General features: G+C 33.9%; 1 protein-coding gene across 2 annotated transcripts; it reads right to left on the reverse strand.

The window, feature by feature from the left end:
• Positions 1-531: 531 nt before the first annotated feature.
• On the reverse strand, positions 532-20162 carry LOC144835153 (protein phosphatase PTC7 homolog). 2 transcript variants are annotated; one of them, XR_013611048.1, is made up of 7 exons: positions 19802-20162; positions 15663-15842; positions 15042-15237; positions 13630-13753; positions 5934-6063; positions 932-5558; positions 532-829 (listed from the first exon to the last, which is right to left on the reverse strand). XR_013611048.1 is itself a non-coding variant. In XM_078690211.1 (6 exons), exons 1-6 carry the CDS (start codon positions 20031-20033, stop codon positions 5482-5484), a joined length of 939 nt encoding a protein of 312 aa, XP_078546337.1. In that variant the 5' UTR covers positions 20034-20162; the 3' UTR covers positions 532-5481. The 2 variants fall into 2 exon arrangements, 1 of the variants encoding a protein (XP_078546337.1); XM_078690211.1 differs by having other exon boundaries at positions 532-5558.
• Positions 20163-20183: the final 21 nt, after the last annotated feature.

Raw genomic sequence — 20183 nt, forward strand, 5'->3', positions numbered from 1 at the left:
GTGCAGTGCTACTATAAATGTATATATATTTAGTACTGTATCTGCCTCTGATCAAGTTGAGCACTTTACAAGAGATGCCCTTGAATGGTTCTTTTAACAGTCCTAACTTAGTTTCATCCATCATACAGATGTAAGACTAATTGACATGTTGACTTTTACATGATTACATCATTTTAAGATGTTGCGCATAGGTGCCTTTAAGGGTTAGGTGACAATAGATTTTTGCCCGCGACTCTACAGCTCACTATGTCGGTCGGTCGGTAAACACTAACTTGAGCACGGGACTGCAGCCATGTATATGGCCTTGTTGACGTACACCTCAAACTCTAACGCCGCCATCATTTGTTATCTAGTTGTCATTGTTAGTGAAATCTAAAATTTGTTAACAAGAGCAGCCAACTTGGTGGAAATGCATCACAAGTTGATGTGAACCACATCCACGTTCACTCACCTAAAGGTCCCTAGTGTCGTTCGCGACACACGTCGCCCATAAACATAAACAAATAAATTGATTACGAAAAAACACCAAAATAACTTGTGGAAATCTTTATTGTAGTTTACAGGATATCTTTTGTACATTTTCAATCACGACTTATTGAAACACTTTCAATTGAATACAACACACTCTATTCCTTAAAGCAACACTCAATTAAAACAATATTTGTTTGAATACACCTTGAAAGAAAAAAACAGTCCCTTTAAACAAAAAGGTTCAGTTACAATAATAAATAAAAAAAATTATACTTAATTACAAACCCAGCAATAATTTGAACTATTTTAAATTTGAGAATGAACTTTTTTATACATTGTGTACCGATGTGGAGTCAGCCTAAGAATCATTACTTATATTTTTATGCATAAGATTTATATATTTTTACATATTTATTTTTGTTAAACTTCAATTTTAATGTATTTTGAAATTGCAATAAACTTTTATCGTATCATATTCTGATATACTACATTCCATTAAGGGCTCATTTATGACTAAAAAGAGACAAATGATACTCCTCACTTTGTTGCCAAACCTATCTGTACAATTTAAATAGTTAATTTAGTCATTAAGCTAGTCCAGACCATTATTATGTCATTGTTTTCATACAAAGCTTCATGACTGGGCTACATGATAGCTAGGTTAGCACGCCACCTCGACTTATAGGCTAGTTTCATAAACGCCAGAATCCTCCATCCATATAACATAATTGTTCTTTTTCATTATTGCTTGTAGATGTTTATTCTAGTACAGTATACATAATCAAAATTTACCACCAACATTTCTGATACTTATTATCTTGTTACCATATAGGTCATGTTTTGTGCCCTCAATGATTTCCCAAAATAAAAACACTTGGCAAATAACAGCAAAAACATTATGTTTTCATATAGGCCTACTAAGAATAATACATCTACTGTAAAGACATAAATATGTATGCATGTAATATATAGTGTATATTCAGCAAAACAACTGTAACACTCTGTCTACATCAAACTTTATGTGAGGTGCCCATATATGGACATATTTGGGCACATCACACTTATTTTGTCACACTAGTTTGATAGTGTAGTCAGAGCTTAATAATAACACTTACAGTGATAAATAGCACCCTCAAATATAATGTGATCTCACTGCATAATAAAACCAAGGTGTATTGACCAAGTAAAATCCTATCAATTTCCTATCAATTGTGACATAAAAATAGGTTTATAGCAAGTAACAGTGATTCTGTCAGAGTCAGTCCCACTTCTGAAATGGTACATTTTTACATATATTTTTATATAATCTACACATGTCAATATAAATGATGTTTTAATAGTATTTTAGGTTTTTACACTGCAATACAAACTGTTCTTATAAAGTAAGTTTATTTACTTATTTAATTAATCTTGCACTTACATAACAGGTATATCTGTGACTTGGTATTTAACTATTGAGGTATTACTCTAGTGGCTGTATTCTTGAAGGACAATTTTTTTCTGGACTATCCTTAGTCCTGAACTAAATCCTGGGTTAATTAATGGGTCAACACGTATAAAGTTAAGCCCTGTTGACACTTGCACAAGGTTTGTACGTCTCGCACTGCTTGCGGGAGAATGCGTAAAATGCAGGAACAAACTTTCAACATGTATGCATACTAAATTTGTGAACTATGTACGACGTATGTGCGCCATGCTCGCAACTAATTTACAAAATAGGCGATAATAATTTGCATACTGACTACGCATACTTCATGGTGCGTTTGCGAATGATACATACATAAGTTGCCCATGCAGGTCACGGGTCGTAGTATTCACATGGCGTAAACTATTTGTAACAGAATTAAATGACACGCATTGAATGCGGACACAGAATTTGTGCAATTATCAACGGAGCAAAAGTCCTCTTTCAAGGATACACCCCTTTCATTATATATTGTAAAATAGTAGCTATACTTAGCTGCTATACTAAGTGCAAAATCATGTGTTTTTAATAATTATACATTTCATACATCCTACAAAATATTAATTTGATTTGGTTCTATTATTTTAACTATAATTACAGTTTAATTCATAATTCACATTTCATTTTAAATTTCTTACACAATACAATGTGACATCACACACATAAATGATTTATCTCATATTGTAATTATAACATTGAAGAAACCTTAATAGGCAAATTAGTTTGTAGATTATTTTATAACATACAGAGTAAGACCTTCATTTTATTGTGGTATGGCAGGGACCAAAGCTGTAGGCCTACGTATATACATAGGATACATAAAATTCAGGTTGGCTTTAAATCCAACCTTTCCAGTAGTAATGTTTCGTTTACCTTACATCTACAGATACAGGCCTAGAAACGTACAAACTTTTAATGAATGGAATATACAACAACATACTAATTATGTACTATTATATATGATGTTATCTGTCATTTTATACGTACAAAATCCAGGGTACATAAAATCAGTGTACATAAAATGTAGGTCTTTACTGTAATGAATACTCAAATGAAATCCAATGGATTGACTGACATTGACAAAACGCTGTACAATAACATTGGATGTAAATGCATAATAATAATAATAATAATAATTAATGTCACTATTAGGCCTACATGTTGTGTGCAACCAACCATATCATTTGTAAAGTGTGGTGATAATACTACATTGAAAATGCTTTCATTGAAATATAACGTTATGTGGGTTATTGATGAGCAAGAAATAATAATGTTCACATGCAGCACAACATCTGCAAGTACTAAAGCCATCTTTTCCTATCTTAAGTTAGTTGATTGATGGATTGCTTTACTGTGGAATTATTATTTACCCAAAATATAAACTAGACAAGTAGAGTAGGTTTTTATAGCATTTTAGGTATAAATTAAAGTGATAACAATGAAAATGGCATGTGCATACAAAATTGGACATTTAACTATTACTAAACTATCATTATTATTTTGGTACAATATGTAAATCATAAGTACAAAAATTTGTAAAACAAAAAATAATAATTATACATTTAATTAAATTAGTTTATAAAGCTCATTCATCAATACAATGAAAGCTCTTTGAAGCTCTGTCTACACTATCAAACTATTTTGACAACAAAAAAGTGTGATGTGCCCAAATATGGTAGCAATATCATGTCATCATGTCCAAATATGGGCACATCACATGTTGTTGTTACATAAAGCGTGATAGTATAGACAGAGCTTGAAGCACTATCAATACATTAACATATGTGATTACCAATTGATGCTTATTAAGCCAGATCTACCTATGAAGGCAGACTAATTTGGGTAATGCCAATTTCTAATTACACTGCATTGTCTATTATAACTTTCCTATTTCCCGGTACAGTCATTATATTTTACCTGGGCAAGGGTCAGGTTTACTAGAGCATATCAACATCATACTGTATGGTATTTTTCAGAAACTCCCAAAACTCAGATTTCCAACTAAATAAATTTTTGTTTGGTGAAAAAAAAAAAGATAATTATGCATGAGCGACTCAGTAGTTATTTTATCTTTGCATAAAGAGATGCACCCTGTTTAAAGAGAACCAAAACATAGTAATAATGTTGCTATTTTAAACTCATTATATCACTTTGCTTAAAAACTGATATACCAAGACACCTTTATGCTTTTATAGTAGAAAAAAGCAAACAATCGTTCCTACGGTATGAGAAATATTGGAATTTTACTATTAAATTTATCCACTGAAATCAAATAAGTTGTATTATGACTTTATACGTAAGGTTAAATACTAACTACTATGCTGGATGTAGTGAACATTTAGGTGTTGTCTACAACTATAGTTAGTTTAGTCTTTTTCATTATTTTATTCTTTCATATTCTTTTGATTTTTTCAAACTCAAGTATAAGTATGACATGCTATTTGTGCCAAAATGTTTATCATTTTACCGATATTAAGCCGATTTACCATCTAGAATCTAGACTAGACCATAATAATTCAAGACATTTGTAATTTGGCAAGCAGCCTTTGGCATTTCATGCTGTTTTCTTAAACTTTCAATTTAAATCATACTGTATGTATGCTCAACTGCTCATCAAAATGGAATTTTAAAGACTGGAACATATTCTGAAACTAACATAAATGTTTACACATAAATACATACAATATAAAGCTCTTTTTCATTAACAATTTTTTTAGTGGTTATACAGTAATTAGTGAGATCAAATAACAATTTATTGGGTGTAATTTTTTTTAAATATTATAACATATTCTAACGTATGACATGGGGGAATCTAATAAAACATTCCATCAAGTTTTCCACTGTCTTCAGTTGTCAAATCTTTATTGTCAGATCTAAAGCCTTGTCTACACTATCACACTTTATGTGACAAACAAATGTGATGTGCCCATATATGGACATGATGATGTCATATTACTACCATATTTGGGAATATCACTACCATATTTGGGTACATCAGTCACATTTTGTTTTTCAAACTAATTTGATGAAAAATGTATGATGTGCCCAAATATGGTAGTGATATGATGTCACTGTGTCCATATATAGACATCACATTTTTGTTGTCACATAAAGTTTGGAAGTGTAGACAGAGCTTAACAGGATTGTTTTAAGTTATCCAAAGCAATAATTTCAGGTAGAGATATTATAGATTTCTATTTGCATCATCTTCTCATGGCACGATTCAACACTGAATCACTATGAGTCTTTCTTGCTTCTCTCTTGCAAGCATCCACATTACTCCTTCAAGGTATCAGAGGAAGAAATATTCATCAGCTAACACACACTAGATTTGTCATTGTCCCTGTTTCATGTATCGATGCAATCAACACACTACATATTTCATTGTCTTTGTGGTTTGTATGAATTTAACACACTACCAGGTTTCACTGTCTCTGTGGCTTGTATTGTCTAGTAACCATCGCCACTAGCAACTATTTTTACTAGTATAACCATCGCCACTAGCAACTATCGTCACTAGTAACCATCGCCACTAACAACCATCGCTATAATGCCGATTCCTCAAATTCATCCTGACATCTCACAGCTGAAAGTAGTATTGTGATGTCATCTGGTTTACCCCCTGAAAAAAAAGTTCATTTTATTTTAAATCTGGAAAAGTGTAGTAAAATTGATGAAAAATTAATTCAATAGAGGCTTTTTTAAATCAAGTGTTTGTTTTTAATTAAATAATTATAAATCAAGTGTTACTGTATTCCTAGAACGTTTGGCCAAAAGAAAATCGTAAATAACTTTTACAATGTCAGCTATTCTGTGTAACTCCCTCGGCTATACTTACCCATAAAATCTATGTCATTTTCTCTGGCATGCATTGTGAAAGGTAATAAGATAGATTGAATAGGTGATACTGTAGATAGGTTGGATAGGTGATAGATAGATTGGGTAGTAGGTGATAGATAGGTTGGATAAACTCACTGGCTCTCTCAGCTATACTTACCCATAAAATCTAAGCCATTCTCTCTGGCATGCATTGCAAAAGGTGATAGATAGGTCGGATCATACGCTAACTCCCTAGCTCTCTCAGCTATTGTATTCACAGTCTTTTGTAGATTTTCTAATGTTTGATCCTAATATCATAAAAATGAAAAACAAAATGAATTATTTACAAAAAAATGAATTTACTAAATATTTGAGAGAGCCAGTCACTAAAAATCAAACATTAGGTGGCAAGGGTCAAAATTTCGAATTGTCTCATATTTTGCACATTGGTAGACCTTGATGTAAGTAAACCTGATGTGTAGTTTGTTTGGTAAAATATCGCTTAGTTTTCGAGAAAATCGAAAAATAACGATTTTCGGCCAATTTTGTTAATTTTTGGTGTATAATTTACATTAAGTTTAACAGCCTCTGGAAGCCAAATGTAGCAACCTAGCGTTTTAATATTTTACACTTACGTTAACTAGCATCTTGACAATAATTTAGTAAAGTTTCAAAAAATTTGATGAAATTTTAAGATTTTTACTAATTAATTACTAATTAGCATATATAAAACTCTTAAAAAGTAGGTTAAAAACAAACGCGTTTTTTTTCATGTGCGACGAATTTTTTTAAAATAAAAAAATCATCAATCTAAAGTTTAGATACTAATATTTATGAATCAAGTAAAAAAAATTTGGGGAAACTATTTTGCGCTCCGCGCCAGAGCCACAAAGTTGTAAGAAATTCAAAGATTTTATCTGTCGGCAAGATCAATCAGATGCACCTATTGTTATCTATTTAGCAATCTAAGTCGCTTTGAGCTAAACTTTTATTACGCGAAACAAAATTGAAAGATAAACTGAAAGTTCCTGGAATAATTTTGAATTAAGTTGCAATTTAAACACAAACTAAAAATACGTTTCTGGTAAAATTTCAATTACTAATCAATATACAAAATTAAGCAATTAACTAAAAATCACTCGCTTATTCTTTGTCAAACCACATTATTATAAATTATTCCATCCTCTCATAGTTTATAGGATAAAACTGAAAAACACATTTTGTTTTAACTTGTTATCGTTTTCCTGTTTGTCGAACCTGGTCGAACTTACTCAGCGAGAATGTTTCAAAACATTAACCACAGTAGACAAAACACTTTACTGCATATATTCGATAGACAACGATATCTTCATTGGCGTTGACAACGGAACTGAATTGTTATCCATTTTAGTTTATGTCTTACAATGTAAAGACGTGTTGAAAATAATTTTTATATATACTTATTGTCTGATGGCTTTAAGTTCAAACAAGATGGAGATTTCAACAACAACAATCGGTTGTTGGCGGAGCTTGTGGATTCGATAGAAAAGACCGCAAACAGAGCACTGAAGTCCTACCTTTACAAGCATGCCAGAAGGAAATCGCTGCACACAGACACATGTTTAGGTTTACGGGCATCGATAGTGAGGTAGACCTAATTCTTAGTCGAGCAGCCATGTTTACCTTGCCCGCTGATATACATAGTTGGACTGTTTGTCCCTTGCATCGATCGGAACTTGGCTTAGGTTGGTCTCGAGGAAATAACAACAGATGTAGAGTGCCGCCTGATCTCTCTAATCACATCCAAAGCAAAGGAAAGGGACCCAAGTGCGATAGGGGTATTAGCAAAGAAGATTCGCAACTAATATTAAAGAAAACAGGAACTTTCCTGCAAGTTGGTTCAGGTAAATATAATTTAATTTTTATATTTTTATATATTTAATGTAATTTAAACTGTTAAACAAAACCCTGTAAGTAAATGTTTTTACGCTTTTTATCAGGTATCTGTTCAACTTGCCGTAAGATGCTGAAGTCATTGTTACCTGTAACCTCGAACACTGAAACAAATAACCCTAGTCTCGTCGATCAGATGAGCGCACTAACAACTGTAAGTTAAAAAATACCGTACAGTATGACATTTATGAATACGCATTTATTGGCGGAAAGATTAAGTAAATAATGTGTTTCATGTTACTTTGTTCATTTTTTTTCGGATGTTGGTGGTAGGAGGTATATTTTCTGCATTCCCTGCCATTGTCATCATCATTTTATATATATCACGAATCAGTGCGTCAATAATTGAATCAAAGTCAGTAGTAATTTTTTACCAATATTATTCTTATTTTCAGGAAAGTAATAAGGATGAGTTTTCCATGTCATTAGCCACTCCAACTTGTCAAACACCGGCGTGTGATGTTATGGATACTCAAATGAGCCTATATCAATTTTGCGATCCAACTTTTGCTTCAGCTACCTCAGAAGATGAATCAATTCAATCTACACTACACAGAGAAAAATTAAATGCATTTCTCAATTCAAGGGACGTCAGTCCAATTAGATATCCTTTATCTGCACCGCTGGAGCAAGTTTCAGACCGTACTAAACGTTTCCACATGCGCAAGGCTCGTCAAGTTGTCTCTATGTGCCTGGAAGAAATCGTACCTGGTCAGTCGACTACTCTACTTGAAGGCTTATCAAGTGATAAAACCACAGAAGCTGACGAAAGAACCGATTCTTCTCTATTAGATGCTCTATCAGAATGCTATCTTCATACTAACCACTGGAGTACAAGACGATGACCTGGAGAACATCGTTGATAAGCTGGGAGATTGCTATGAAATGGGTTTGACTTGGGCCAAACAAACAAACCAAAAACTTAAAGATGCCAAGCGCTACCTAAAAGGTGACTATAAGGTAATAACAATCTTGTTTAAATATCTTGATAACTGCTACAGTATAAATAGAAAAACAATATAATAAAAAAGGCAAAGTAGCGCGTTGTATGTTGCTCAGTAAAGCATGTAAGAAACATTCAAGACTAATTACATTTTTTATACAATTCCTTTTATATATTATTGCAGATTAACATTTCTAACCATTCTGAAGTTGCCGATCATTGTAGGGCGTATGCTCTTAGTTCTTGCGAAGACAAATATTACCAGACTGTCTGTGATCATGACCACAATGCAAGATGTGACAGATGTCGTATATTTCCAGAAGCTTTGTCTGAAATTCTTGAAGCTTTAAACGAAGTGCGCTGCTCTTCTGAAGAAAAAGATGACATGGAGTACGTAATTACACGGTCAGTCCAAGACATCGAGACGTGGAAGGCGCATATCTTAAGATCCATTAACCAAGACGCTGCACGACATGATATTTTAGGAGATTTGAATCCTGGTTGTGCCCTAATTGTTTTAGACTGGGCGATGAAGTTTGTACCACGTAAATACCGCGAAAGCCAAAGAGACTGGTTTGGAAAGCGTGGACTTCCGTGGCACATAACGGTCTTGACCAAAAAGAATAAAGATAGAGAGGTACAGATGCTTACGTTTGTGCATATTTTTAAATCTTGCAGTCAGGATAGTACTACTGTTGTGGCAATCATCGACGATGTGTTGAGGCAGCTGCCATCTATTGCACCCGATATACACTCTGTGTATCTGCGTCAAGATAATGCAGGATGCTACCACTCTGCCCTAACATTACTCTCGTTACCAAAGATAGCGAAAGAAACGAAGATCAAAATCCGACGTATTGATTTTTCGGACCCTCAAGGGGGGAAGGGCGCATGTGACCGCAAGGCAGCCCATATCAAAAATCACATGAATAAATATCTTAATTCAGGAAAAGATATTGAAAATCCAGAGCAGATGAAGGCAGCAATTGAGTCCTTTGGAGGCATTCCTGGAGTGAAAGTCATAGTTTGTGCTTTACCTACTGGTACTATTTGTGCAGCAGGGAAATGGAAAGACGTGAGTCACATCAACAACATAGAGTTCGGAAGCAGGTCCATGAAGGTGTGGATGGCGTATGGTATTGGTGCAGGACAAAATCTACTTTTGAGTAAATTCTGTGTGCCCTCGAAACTACCCAATTTAATTCATAACAAGGATACAACGTCTGATCAAAATCAAGTATCATTTATTACAGTAAAAGCAAGAATACAAGCCAAGACATCTCATGAAGAACAAGCTGATATAAATGACGACGAACAAATAGAAAGTGAAGAAAGTCCTGGCACCCCCAGCAAACTGTTCTTTTGTCGCGAACAAGGTTGCATTAGGTCATATCAGAGATACTCTTCCCTAGAGAAACACTTAGATTATGAAAATCACAAGAACGCACTAGAACATGAAACACTATATGACAGGGCAATGAAATTATACGCAACACAACTAGAAGAGGGTACTTCTAAAAATCCAGATCCAACAAGAACCAACGATTTGCCACGGTTTGACATTGGCCCCGACCTGCAAATGGGCTGGGCGTTAAAGTCCTCTGCAAAAAAAACCCGATTTTCTGTTCCACAGAAAACCTACCTTATTGATGTTTTTGACGTTGGAGAGCAGACAGGACAGAAAGCTGATCCATGTGATGTCTCACGAGAGATGAGATCGGCCAGGCACAGCGATGGTTCACATCTATTTAGCAAGAGTGAATTTTTAACAGCACAGCAGATTGCAAGTTTTTTCTCACGCTTAGCTAAAAAAGGAGGACAGATGCAGCCGTTCATGATGATGATGATGATGACGAAGATGATGATTACGATAGTATTGAAGATGGTGACGAAGTCCAAGAAAATGGAGACGATTCAAAAACGGAAAAAGAAAGAGAAATTCAAATTTTGTCGCAAACCGTACTGGACACAATAGGCTTGCAGCATCCAATAATGTTTGAAAGGCATAATATTTGTGAACTGAAAGCTCAAGAAAAACTCTCCAGATTCTCTTTGCCAATGTTGCAAGAAATGTGTACTTCTCTTGAACTTGATACCACAGATATAACCATAAAGCGCAAGAAGCCATACATTGATTTGCTGGGAAAGCTGGTTTCCACGTGCAGTTGCTCGATTGATTAAGGTAGCAACGAAGGTAAAACTGTGTCTGTGAGAATTCTTTAAAATAACAATTTAATATGTGGGACGATTCTGTTGTCTAAATTCTTAGTATTTTAAGTCGCGTTCTGTAAATTTTTAATAAAGCGAAGGGGTGAAACAATGGTAAAACAATAATTTATTGTTTAGGCCACGAATTATTAGGAAATTTCGCACGAGCACATGAACGTTAACGGTTGTCACCATTCTACTCATTTGCATAACAACAGAGTTCAGCGAACATTTGCGTTAACGTACTTGCTCGTTTTGATTTCGCGCTTCGACGGGAAGTGTAGAACGCAACACATGTGTAGCGCACGCAACATACGCCACAAGTATTGACACAAATCACGGAATACCTTGGGTTTAGAGACTAAGCCTAGCCAGGCATGTTTAATCATGTTTTGGTTAACGTTTTTCATTGACGCTATTTTTCAGAAATAAGGTTCTTGACGCACGTAACTAAAGTTTTTCGTAATGCTTGCGCACGCACAGATCAAGTTGTTTACAAAGTGGGCGGAGCTTGGAAAATAGCGTTAACGTGCTCGTGCGAAAACTCCCTATATGAGAAGATAAGAAAATTATGTTGTAAAGCCTGTTTTCCACTAGGCGAAATTATTCGCGCAAATCAAACATTTTCGCGTATACGCGCACGCCCAATGGAACACGTTGTTGATAAAAATAAACTGCGCATGCAAAAAATGTTCAATTCGCGAGAATAAATTCACCTTGTGGAAAACATAACAGGCTTGATGAAGCTAAGCGAGTTATAATGTTGAGCTCAGATAGTAATTGCTTAATTTCATCATGGGTTAGTCGTTTAAATTTTACTAGAAATTTATTTTTAGTTTGTGTTTATATTAAAACGTAAATCCAAATTATTCAGGACCTTTCAGTTTACCTTTAAAGTTTGTTTCTCATAGTAAAATTTACCTTAAATATGTAAATAGAGAACAATAGGTACATCCGATTGATCTTGCCGACAGATAAAATCTTTGAATTTCTTACAAATTTGTGGCTCTGGCGCGGAGCGCAAATAAGTTTCCCCAAATTTTTTTTACTTGATTCATAAATATTAGTATCTAAACTTTAGATTGATGATTTTTTTATTTAAAAAAAATTCGTCGCACATGAAAAAAAACGTGTTTGTTTTTACCCTACTTTTTAAGAGTTTTATATATGCTAATTAGTAATTAATTAGTAAAAATCTTAGAATTTCATCAAATTTTTTGAAACTTTACTTAATTATTGTCAAGATGCTAGTTAACATAAGTGTAAAATATTTAAACGCTAGGTAGCTACGTTTGGCTTCCAGAGGCTGTTAAACTTAATGTAAATTATACACCAAAAATTAACAAAATTGGCCGAAAATCGTTATTTTTCGATTTTCTCGAAAACTAAGCGATATTTTACCAAACAAACTACACATCAGGTTTACTTACATCAAGGTCTACCAATGTGCAAAATATGAGCCAATTCGAAATTTTGACCCTTGCCACTAAATTACGAATATGTCTGATTTTTGGTGACAAGCACTCTTGAATCATGTACTGTACACTGAAGAGAAATGACATAATAATTATACAGTACAGTTAAAACAAATCTTGTATAAAATGACATGGTTACAAAAAAACATAAGTCAGTTACATTTGTAACCAGCCAGGTTGCACTAGGTAATAGGGACCTTTTGATTTGCCATTCACTATGTGATTTGCTCATGCCCCAAGTCGACTAACACGTCAAATACCAAATTTGGGAAAGTGTTCAGTAACTTTTTGCTGTTTGCTCTCTGATTGAGATACAAATAGACGTATGATTACGCCATACAGTAACACAGAAAATGTTTGAGAAAATCATGGTGCATAATTATCTTGAGATGATTTTCTGGGAATGTAGTACTTTATCACAGTGAATTCTGTTTTAAAACCGGAAAATTTGGCATATTTTTTTGGTTTCTGAGTTCTAAATGAGCGAAACTGACCACCCACATTGTAGTATAAAAGCTATGTAAAGTTATTAGTGAGTCAAGTAGGTGTTTCCTTCCTTGTAAACACTTGGTCAATGTCAGTGCACTAACCCCCCTAACCACTGGCACACACATTTGAAAGGATATCCCCAATTTAAAAGTTAAACTACTGTAATGTTATAGAATATATTTATTTAACACTGACAAAAATAAGCCTCTAGGCAAACTAAGTTATGGACTCAAATTTGTAAAGCTACTTAATAATTTAATACAAAACAATTAACTTTTCTTTTATGATTACAATTAAAGGACAACTTGACCGAGAACCATATTTTAACAACGTATTAGGGATGTACATATGATTTCAGAACCATCGCGAGATTAAGGATATTGCCGCACGCGCTCGACGTACAGCCGTCGCCGTAAATTGCTGTGACGTCACAGGTGCATCGCAAAATCTACTTAATGAGTCCAGATAAGCAAAAGAAACAATAAAAAAAATCAACATCTATATTTTTTACGATTTAGTTACAAAGTTTGTTTACTAGAAATTTTCGCGATTTCCCAGACTTTGCCAAATGCACCTGTGACGTCACAGCAATTTACGGCGACGGCTGTACGGTGAGTGTGTGCGGCGATATCCTTAATTTCGCGATGGATCTGAAATCATATATACATCCCTAATACGTTGTTAAAATATGGTCCTCGGTCAAGTTGTCCTTTAAATTAGTATTCCTAACTTTCATTCCAGAATTAAACAATTTAACATTTCATTAAAATGAGAATGAAGTACTTTAAAAGCATAACATGCTTTTCATCATGTAATATAGCACTTACCTGCAATTTAGATAATTCTTTTAAAATCATACTCTCAGACATATTATCAAACAGACCATCAGTGGCTATTAGAATGAGGTCGCCTTCTTGCACACTCAGAGACTTATTAGAAGCAGACTCAGGACTGAAAAATAACGAAGGGTTTTAATAATTATTACAATAGTATGGATGGAAGATTAGGATTCAGGCTTCTCGCCATGTCAGTCGGTGTTGTTGAGCCTACTCACTAAAGCACATGACATGAAAGATAGCTGGGGATGTTAAAATTGTGACTGGTACTTCCAAGTCATCCCTGTTGTGAGAACTCTGAAATTAAACTGGTTTTGCGTAAACTTTTCAAGAAAGTTACTTTTTTCCCACCTGCAAATAGTAACAACCAGGTTTGCATAGTGTACAAATTTGTCTCGGGAGAAAATCACACCATTGAGAGGCCTGATTTTCTTCCGAGAAGTTACTGCATGCAAAATGTTTGGGTTTAAACAAAGTCGACACAGGTTTAATATTTTTTTTAATTTTTTTAGTTTGTTTTTTGTTTATTTAATTTTATTGCAAGAACTGCAACAAGAACCACAACAAACAAAACTTAAAATCAGTTGTCTGTATTATAAACACTGATCATAAGCAATAAAATCACATTGTTTGATTTGTCCATAAATTTGTATAGTCATACATTACTGTATCAATGTTCAATTACCATAAGAAAAGAAATTACTAATAAAAACTTTCAAAATGTACTTTAAAGTATTGATGACATAATGTAATGTTGTTAATGTTAGTCATATCACTAAGTTCATAAACATAGGAACACTAAAAAAAGTAAATTAGAAGGAAGTGAGTAAAAGTGAAAAAAATGGTTGAGGAAGCACACACATGAACTACCGTACAGTAACTTTGTATCAAACAACTAGATTTAACTGGTTTTTTTGTTGTTTTCGTTTAATAATTTCCATGAATTGACATTTTTTTCAAATAACATGACTATTGTAGAACAGTTTGACAAGTTTTTGAATTGTCCGAAATAAATTTTCCGATACAGTATATCAATTAAAAAGCAAAAACATAAAAATTTGCATTGACTTTAAAATGTTCTTTCCACTAAAAAAAATGTGGGATCAAAATCTAAGCAGGATTCTGATTTTATTTTGACGGGATCACAACAAATTTTAACCAACATTTTGCTTAAAGGCTTTTTCTCGTCTACATATTTATTCTGAATCTCAAAATCATAGAGTAGAAGAAAAACTTTCCATTTTGTTGTACAACAAACTTTTTATGCATCAGGACTAGGCCTACAGTATACAGTACATGAAAAATAATGTTAATCGTTCATTATTGGAACAAGATAAGTATTAATTTGGAAGTAAAGTACTTTTGATTTTTAACCTTTGACCCAATACAAGAATTGTCATTACCTGTCTGTAAGAACAGAGCCAAGTCCTGGTGGTGGTATTGACAACTGATAAGGCGTGTTGAAGTAATGTTGTTGATCGACGGATCTGCTAACGATTTTTCCCCCTCTTACGATCATAAACCCTGAATCTCCTAAATTGGACGAGTGTATCATCTTGTTCTCATTATCCATAATAACAATACACGCTGTACTTGAACCTAAAAATGACAACACAAATTACTATTTAAAACTGAATGCAACACAAATATCACAAAATTATAGGACAGTCCACAGAACGTTTGACAGATAATCATAATGAAAAAAAAACATAAATAAATCAACTCTTAAGAATTATTTTAATTGCTTTTAAAATATTATAATTTATGATGTTAAATTTTAAAACAAAAAAACATTTAAAAGCTTTGATACTATCTTGTTTTCTTATTGTTGCTTGTGCCAGTAGATGCACTGGAGCGTAACATCACAAATGATTCAAACTGTGAAAGGCATATACTGTAGCACATGACAACGGGTGGGGGAAGTGCAAAAAGAGAAACAATTTACACCTCTTAATTCATCATCACTACTACTGTATCCTTTACAGTATGTTGATAGGTACTGTAACATCAAAGGGTAAACTTACCAATTAGCGGATATTTACTATTCATTAATTCTCTGTATCCCTTTGCGAGGATTGAAACAGGAGAATCTGGATTGAAGTAACCCTGTCTAATGATGGATTCACACGTCTTCATCAACTGACATGGGAACTTTGATGGATCAATGCCATAGTCACGCCAACCTCCCACACCATCAGCTACACCTGTTGAATGGCGAATTGACAAATAAATTATACATTACAGGCAGATCAAAAAATGTCAAAATCATAAATGTTAGTGTAATAACTTGGTGGTTATCATTAAGTAGAAAGTAAGACTCAAGAGAATCTACAATATGTCTTCTTTATTTGCTTGCCTGAACTAGAGTCCCACCAGCGGCGGTTATGCAAATATCATGGTAACTGGTTATATATATACATACTGTACTGTACATGCCAACACTCCCGTATTACAAAGATAACTTTGAATTTTTATTTATAAATATATGTGATGGTTTTCTATATTAAAATATAACAAAAAGGCTTACACACAAGCAAATTTATATTATTTAAGGCGTGTACGACCATCTGCGGTCATAAATTTCTGATTTTTTTTCTACAACGGAAACGGGATTCCCCTCACATAGCCAACACGCGATGCTGCTTGTGACGTCACACACTGCACTCTTACATTACGATAATAGATAGAGGGCACTGTTGACCTTAACAATTTTTTAAACTTCAGATTTTGGCATGTATGCAGTAAACAAATTAATATATGAATCACAGTTAGTATGAGCATGGACCTATAATTTATAGGTCATGGTACTGTATGTATGGTTTTGATCAGAAAGCAATGCACCCTTCCCAATATGATTTCTTAAACATTTAATTAACTGTACCAAATGATGACGTCAAATTACCCCAAAGCACAATTAACTGTACCAAAGCACGATTAACTGTACCAAAGCACAATTAACTGTACCAAAGCACAATTAACTGTACCAAAGCACAATTAACTGTACCAAAGCACAATTAACTGTACCAAAGCACAATTAACTGTACCAAAGCACAATTAACTGTACCAAAGCACAATTAACTGTACCAAAGCACAATTAACTGTACCAAAGCACAATTAAATGTACCAAAGCACAATTAACTGTACCAAAGCACAATTAAATGTACCAAAGCACGATTAACTGTACCAAAGCACAATTAACTGTACCAAAGCACAATTAACTGTACCAAAGCACAATTAACTGTACCAAAGCACAATTAACTGTACCAAAGCACAATTAACTGTACCAAAGCACAATTAACTGTACCAAAGCACAATTAACTATACCAAAGCACAATTAACTGTACCAAAGCACGATTAACTGTACCAAAGCACAATTAACTGTACCAAAGCACAATTAACTGTACCAAAGCACAATTAACTGTACCAAAGCTCAATTAACTGTACCAAAGCACAATTAACTGTACCAAAGCACAATTAACTATACCAAAGCACAATTAACTGTACCAAAGCACAATTAAATGTACCAAAGCACAATTAACTGTACCAAAGCACAATTAACTGTACCAAAGCACAATTAACTGTACCAAAGCACAATTAACTAAAGTATACTGATACACATCCAACACTGTGCAAAATGTTCTGATGCAATAATTATTGTACAATATATCAAAATTAAAATACTTTCTACACACAATACAATGAAGGTCAAGTGTTACTATTGTTGACCAACAGGGTACTGTACTGGTAATAAACTTCTTTTAACTGAAACTATTCATCCATACAATAGGCCTACTGTACTGACAACTTTGTAGTGAATTCTACTGTAGGCCTACAGGTACAGTATGTCATATCATGGAACTCCCTGGTCCTATTCAGGTCAGGCAGAATTGGTTCTTAAACCGGTAATACTGTACTAACAGAGAATGAGCACAAAAGTCGGAAATACATACTGTACAAGAATCATTACTGTCTAAACTTTTAAATCAACATTTATTTATTTGTATGATATCAATGACAGCAGCCTTTGGCAGCCGATAAAATTTTCTAAAAGTAACTTCTGGTTAGTCAAATTGGTCATACCTATCATCATAAACCTTGTGTAAACCCCCCAAAATTGCAACTATATCAAATTACTGTATAATCCAGTATTTTATTGTTTCCCAGATACAGTACTGTCTCCCATTAAGATTCAAATGTGTTGTTTGTACATTAATAATAATAGTTAATACTGGTACAGTTTTTTAGTCTTATATATTATACAGCGCCTTAATACAATGTTTCTACAGCGCTTTACACACAAAAATGATCCATAAAATATCCTAAGATAACAAAAAATGAAGAAAAGCAGAGAAACCATTTACAGTATCTGATCCATTATCCAGCACTTTGAAGCTCCCAGTACTGTCTTGTATTTATGACTAGACTACTAGCATTAATGAGGAGCGTTTACCACATAAAAGTGTACTGTAGTTTTAAATTATTATTATTGTCATTTACAGTACAAGTTTTTTTTAAAGACAGTCACTATCCTCCGTGTCCATGGTTATTTCATTATATTCCCCCATGTTTTGAATTTTGAACTCCGTCTAAAACTGTCTGGACTTGGATCTGTATACTGTAGTATACAGAGTATGTGGGAGTATTGTACAGTATTTTGTAAAATGTCAGATACAATATTTCAACTAAAGAACAGTGGGCTTTATTCAGGAGTAAATAAAATGAAAAGGTCAAACTGTGAACTTTCCAACATTGTTAGCATTGATAGAATTACTAATCTTTTGAATATTTATGTTACTTTAACTGTGCAACTGGACTGGAGAACATTGTTTACAATTTTAGGCAGGGTGCATTCGTTTGTATACTGTACATTACTTACATCAAAATTGATGTCAATTATGTAATTTGAGGCATTTTTCTTAGGGAAAAATTAGATCGAAAGAATCAATTTTACAAAGGAAAAGTTACACTACAGTACAGTAGGTTAGCATTTTGTAAGTATAGTAATTGAAAATCAATTAGTAACATGCCTTTATCTCATAACATTATTAAAAAGTCCAATCTCACCACTTTTTGAAAAGGGGCTTAAGCTCTGTCTAGACTACAGTATCAAACTTTATGTGATGTGCTCATCATATGGACATGATGACTACCATATTTAGGCACATTACATCTTTTGTCTAACTAGTTTGATAGTGTATACAGAGCTTTACAGTATTTTTATGATTGTTGAACTTTACCGCAGACAAAAATTAAGTTGACTTCAATGATGTTTCATAGGTTTATTATACCTTTGTACCTTTTAATCATACAAATTAGTTCCATGCTTTAATGTTTAGCAGGTAGGCCTACTGTACAGTACTGTACATACTCTAATGACCTTGACAGTTGATATTCTTCAATTAACCAATCAAAGAAACTAACAATGTAAAATAACACGTCCTGATAACAAAACATTTACTGGTATTAGTACAAAAAATTGTCATAACGTCGTCACACAGGATGAGGGATTTTAGGGATTTGCGGGAACCTGTTAAAAATAATTAATCGTAGGATATTGCCAAGGTCCAAACACTGTCCAACTCTTTTGTGCAAAGTACATACTTTAAGTATAATACTACTATACAGATATTGAAACACTGTCATTATTTTTTTATATTACATAGCCTATGTACTGTAAATACATGAACGTGATTGGTTGACTACCAACTACTGCTGCGAGGATCTTAATTCGTATACAGTATGTCCTCGAGTACAATGAATCAATGATATGACAAGTGTGTACCTATTGTTTTTAGATCGCTGGCAATAATGAATGCATATAAAGTGTAATAAATAATAACTAATAGCCAATCTTTTTACTGTATATTATATTCCCCGACGAAAAGTATCTGCGTTTCCCGACAGTGGGCTAGGCTCCCATAGCCACACCAGCTCAGTGTCCTGTTGTTAGATTGCCTTGCCCTTGGTTTATGTTTGGCAACCAGGAGCAAACTGGCTGTTCTATATATAGGCCTACTCTAGCTAAGCAAAGTCAGTTTGCCGCCCTCTACTCTATATCCTATACCGTATATAATATGTATGCCAATAAATAATGATCAATAAACAATCAATTTTGTCAATAATCACATTAACAAACGGCTTGTTATTATCACCAGAAACATACCTAAAACATCAACCCCTTTGTAACTGGCAACAAACCATGCATCATCCCCAAATGTTCCGTTTTTAAACACCTGTGGGGTGGCTACGTCCTCTGACTTCGAGAAGCCACACGAGGCGGTGATCAACTGCGTTTTTCGCCGACGGTGATAATCAAGGCTATTGCTAGCATCGTATGGTAAAGTTCCAAGGATTGCACGGACCGCTTGTCGACCGTACACAAAAACTGACTGCATTTCCCGTACTGTGTATACCTTGTTTATTGTAGATCATTAAAATTAACTTTAAAATTCCCTTGAAAGCTGTATATTTTTGTATAAATATCCAAAAGAAATGTGTATACGATCATTACAAACGAAGTCCATTTTGCAGACGAATCATCATAA

This window comes from Antedon bifida, chromosome 2, assembly GCF_963402885.1.
Source record: "Antedon bifida chromosome 2, ecAntBifi1.1, whole genome shotgun sequence".
Taxonomy (NCBI): Eukaryota; Metazoa; Echinodermata; class Crinoidea; order Comatulida; family Antedonidae; genus Antedon; species Antedon bifida.

Bases quoted from the DNA above. Each gene is read 5' to 3' on its own strand.
- LOC144835153 (XM_078690211.1), bottom strand. From the start codon at position 20,033: ATGCAGTCAGTTTTTGTGTACGGTCGACAAGCGGTCCGTGCAATCCTT. The intron at 13,754-15,041 runs GTAATGACAATT...GTTATTTTTCAG, and splicing joins GGCTCTGTTCTTACAGACAG to TCCTGAGTCTGCTTCTAATA. The intron at 5,559-5,933 runs GTAAGTATAGCT...CTTTTTTTTCAG, and splicing joins GAATGGCTTAGATTTTATGG to GGGGTAAACCAGATGACATC.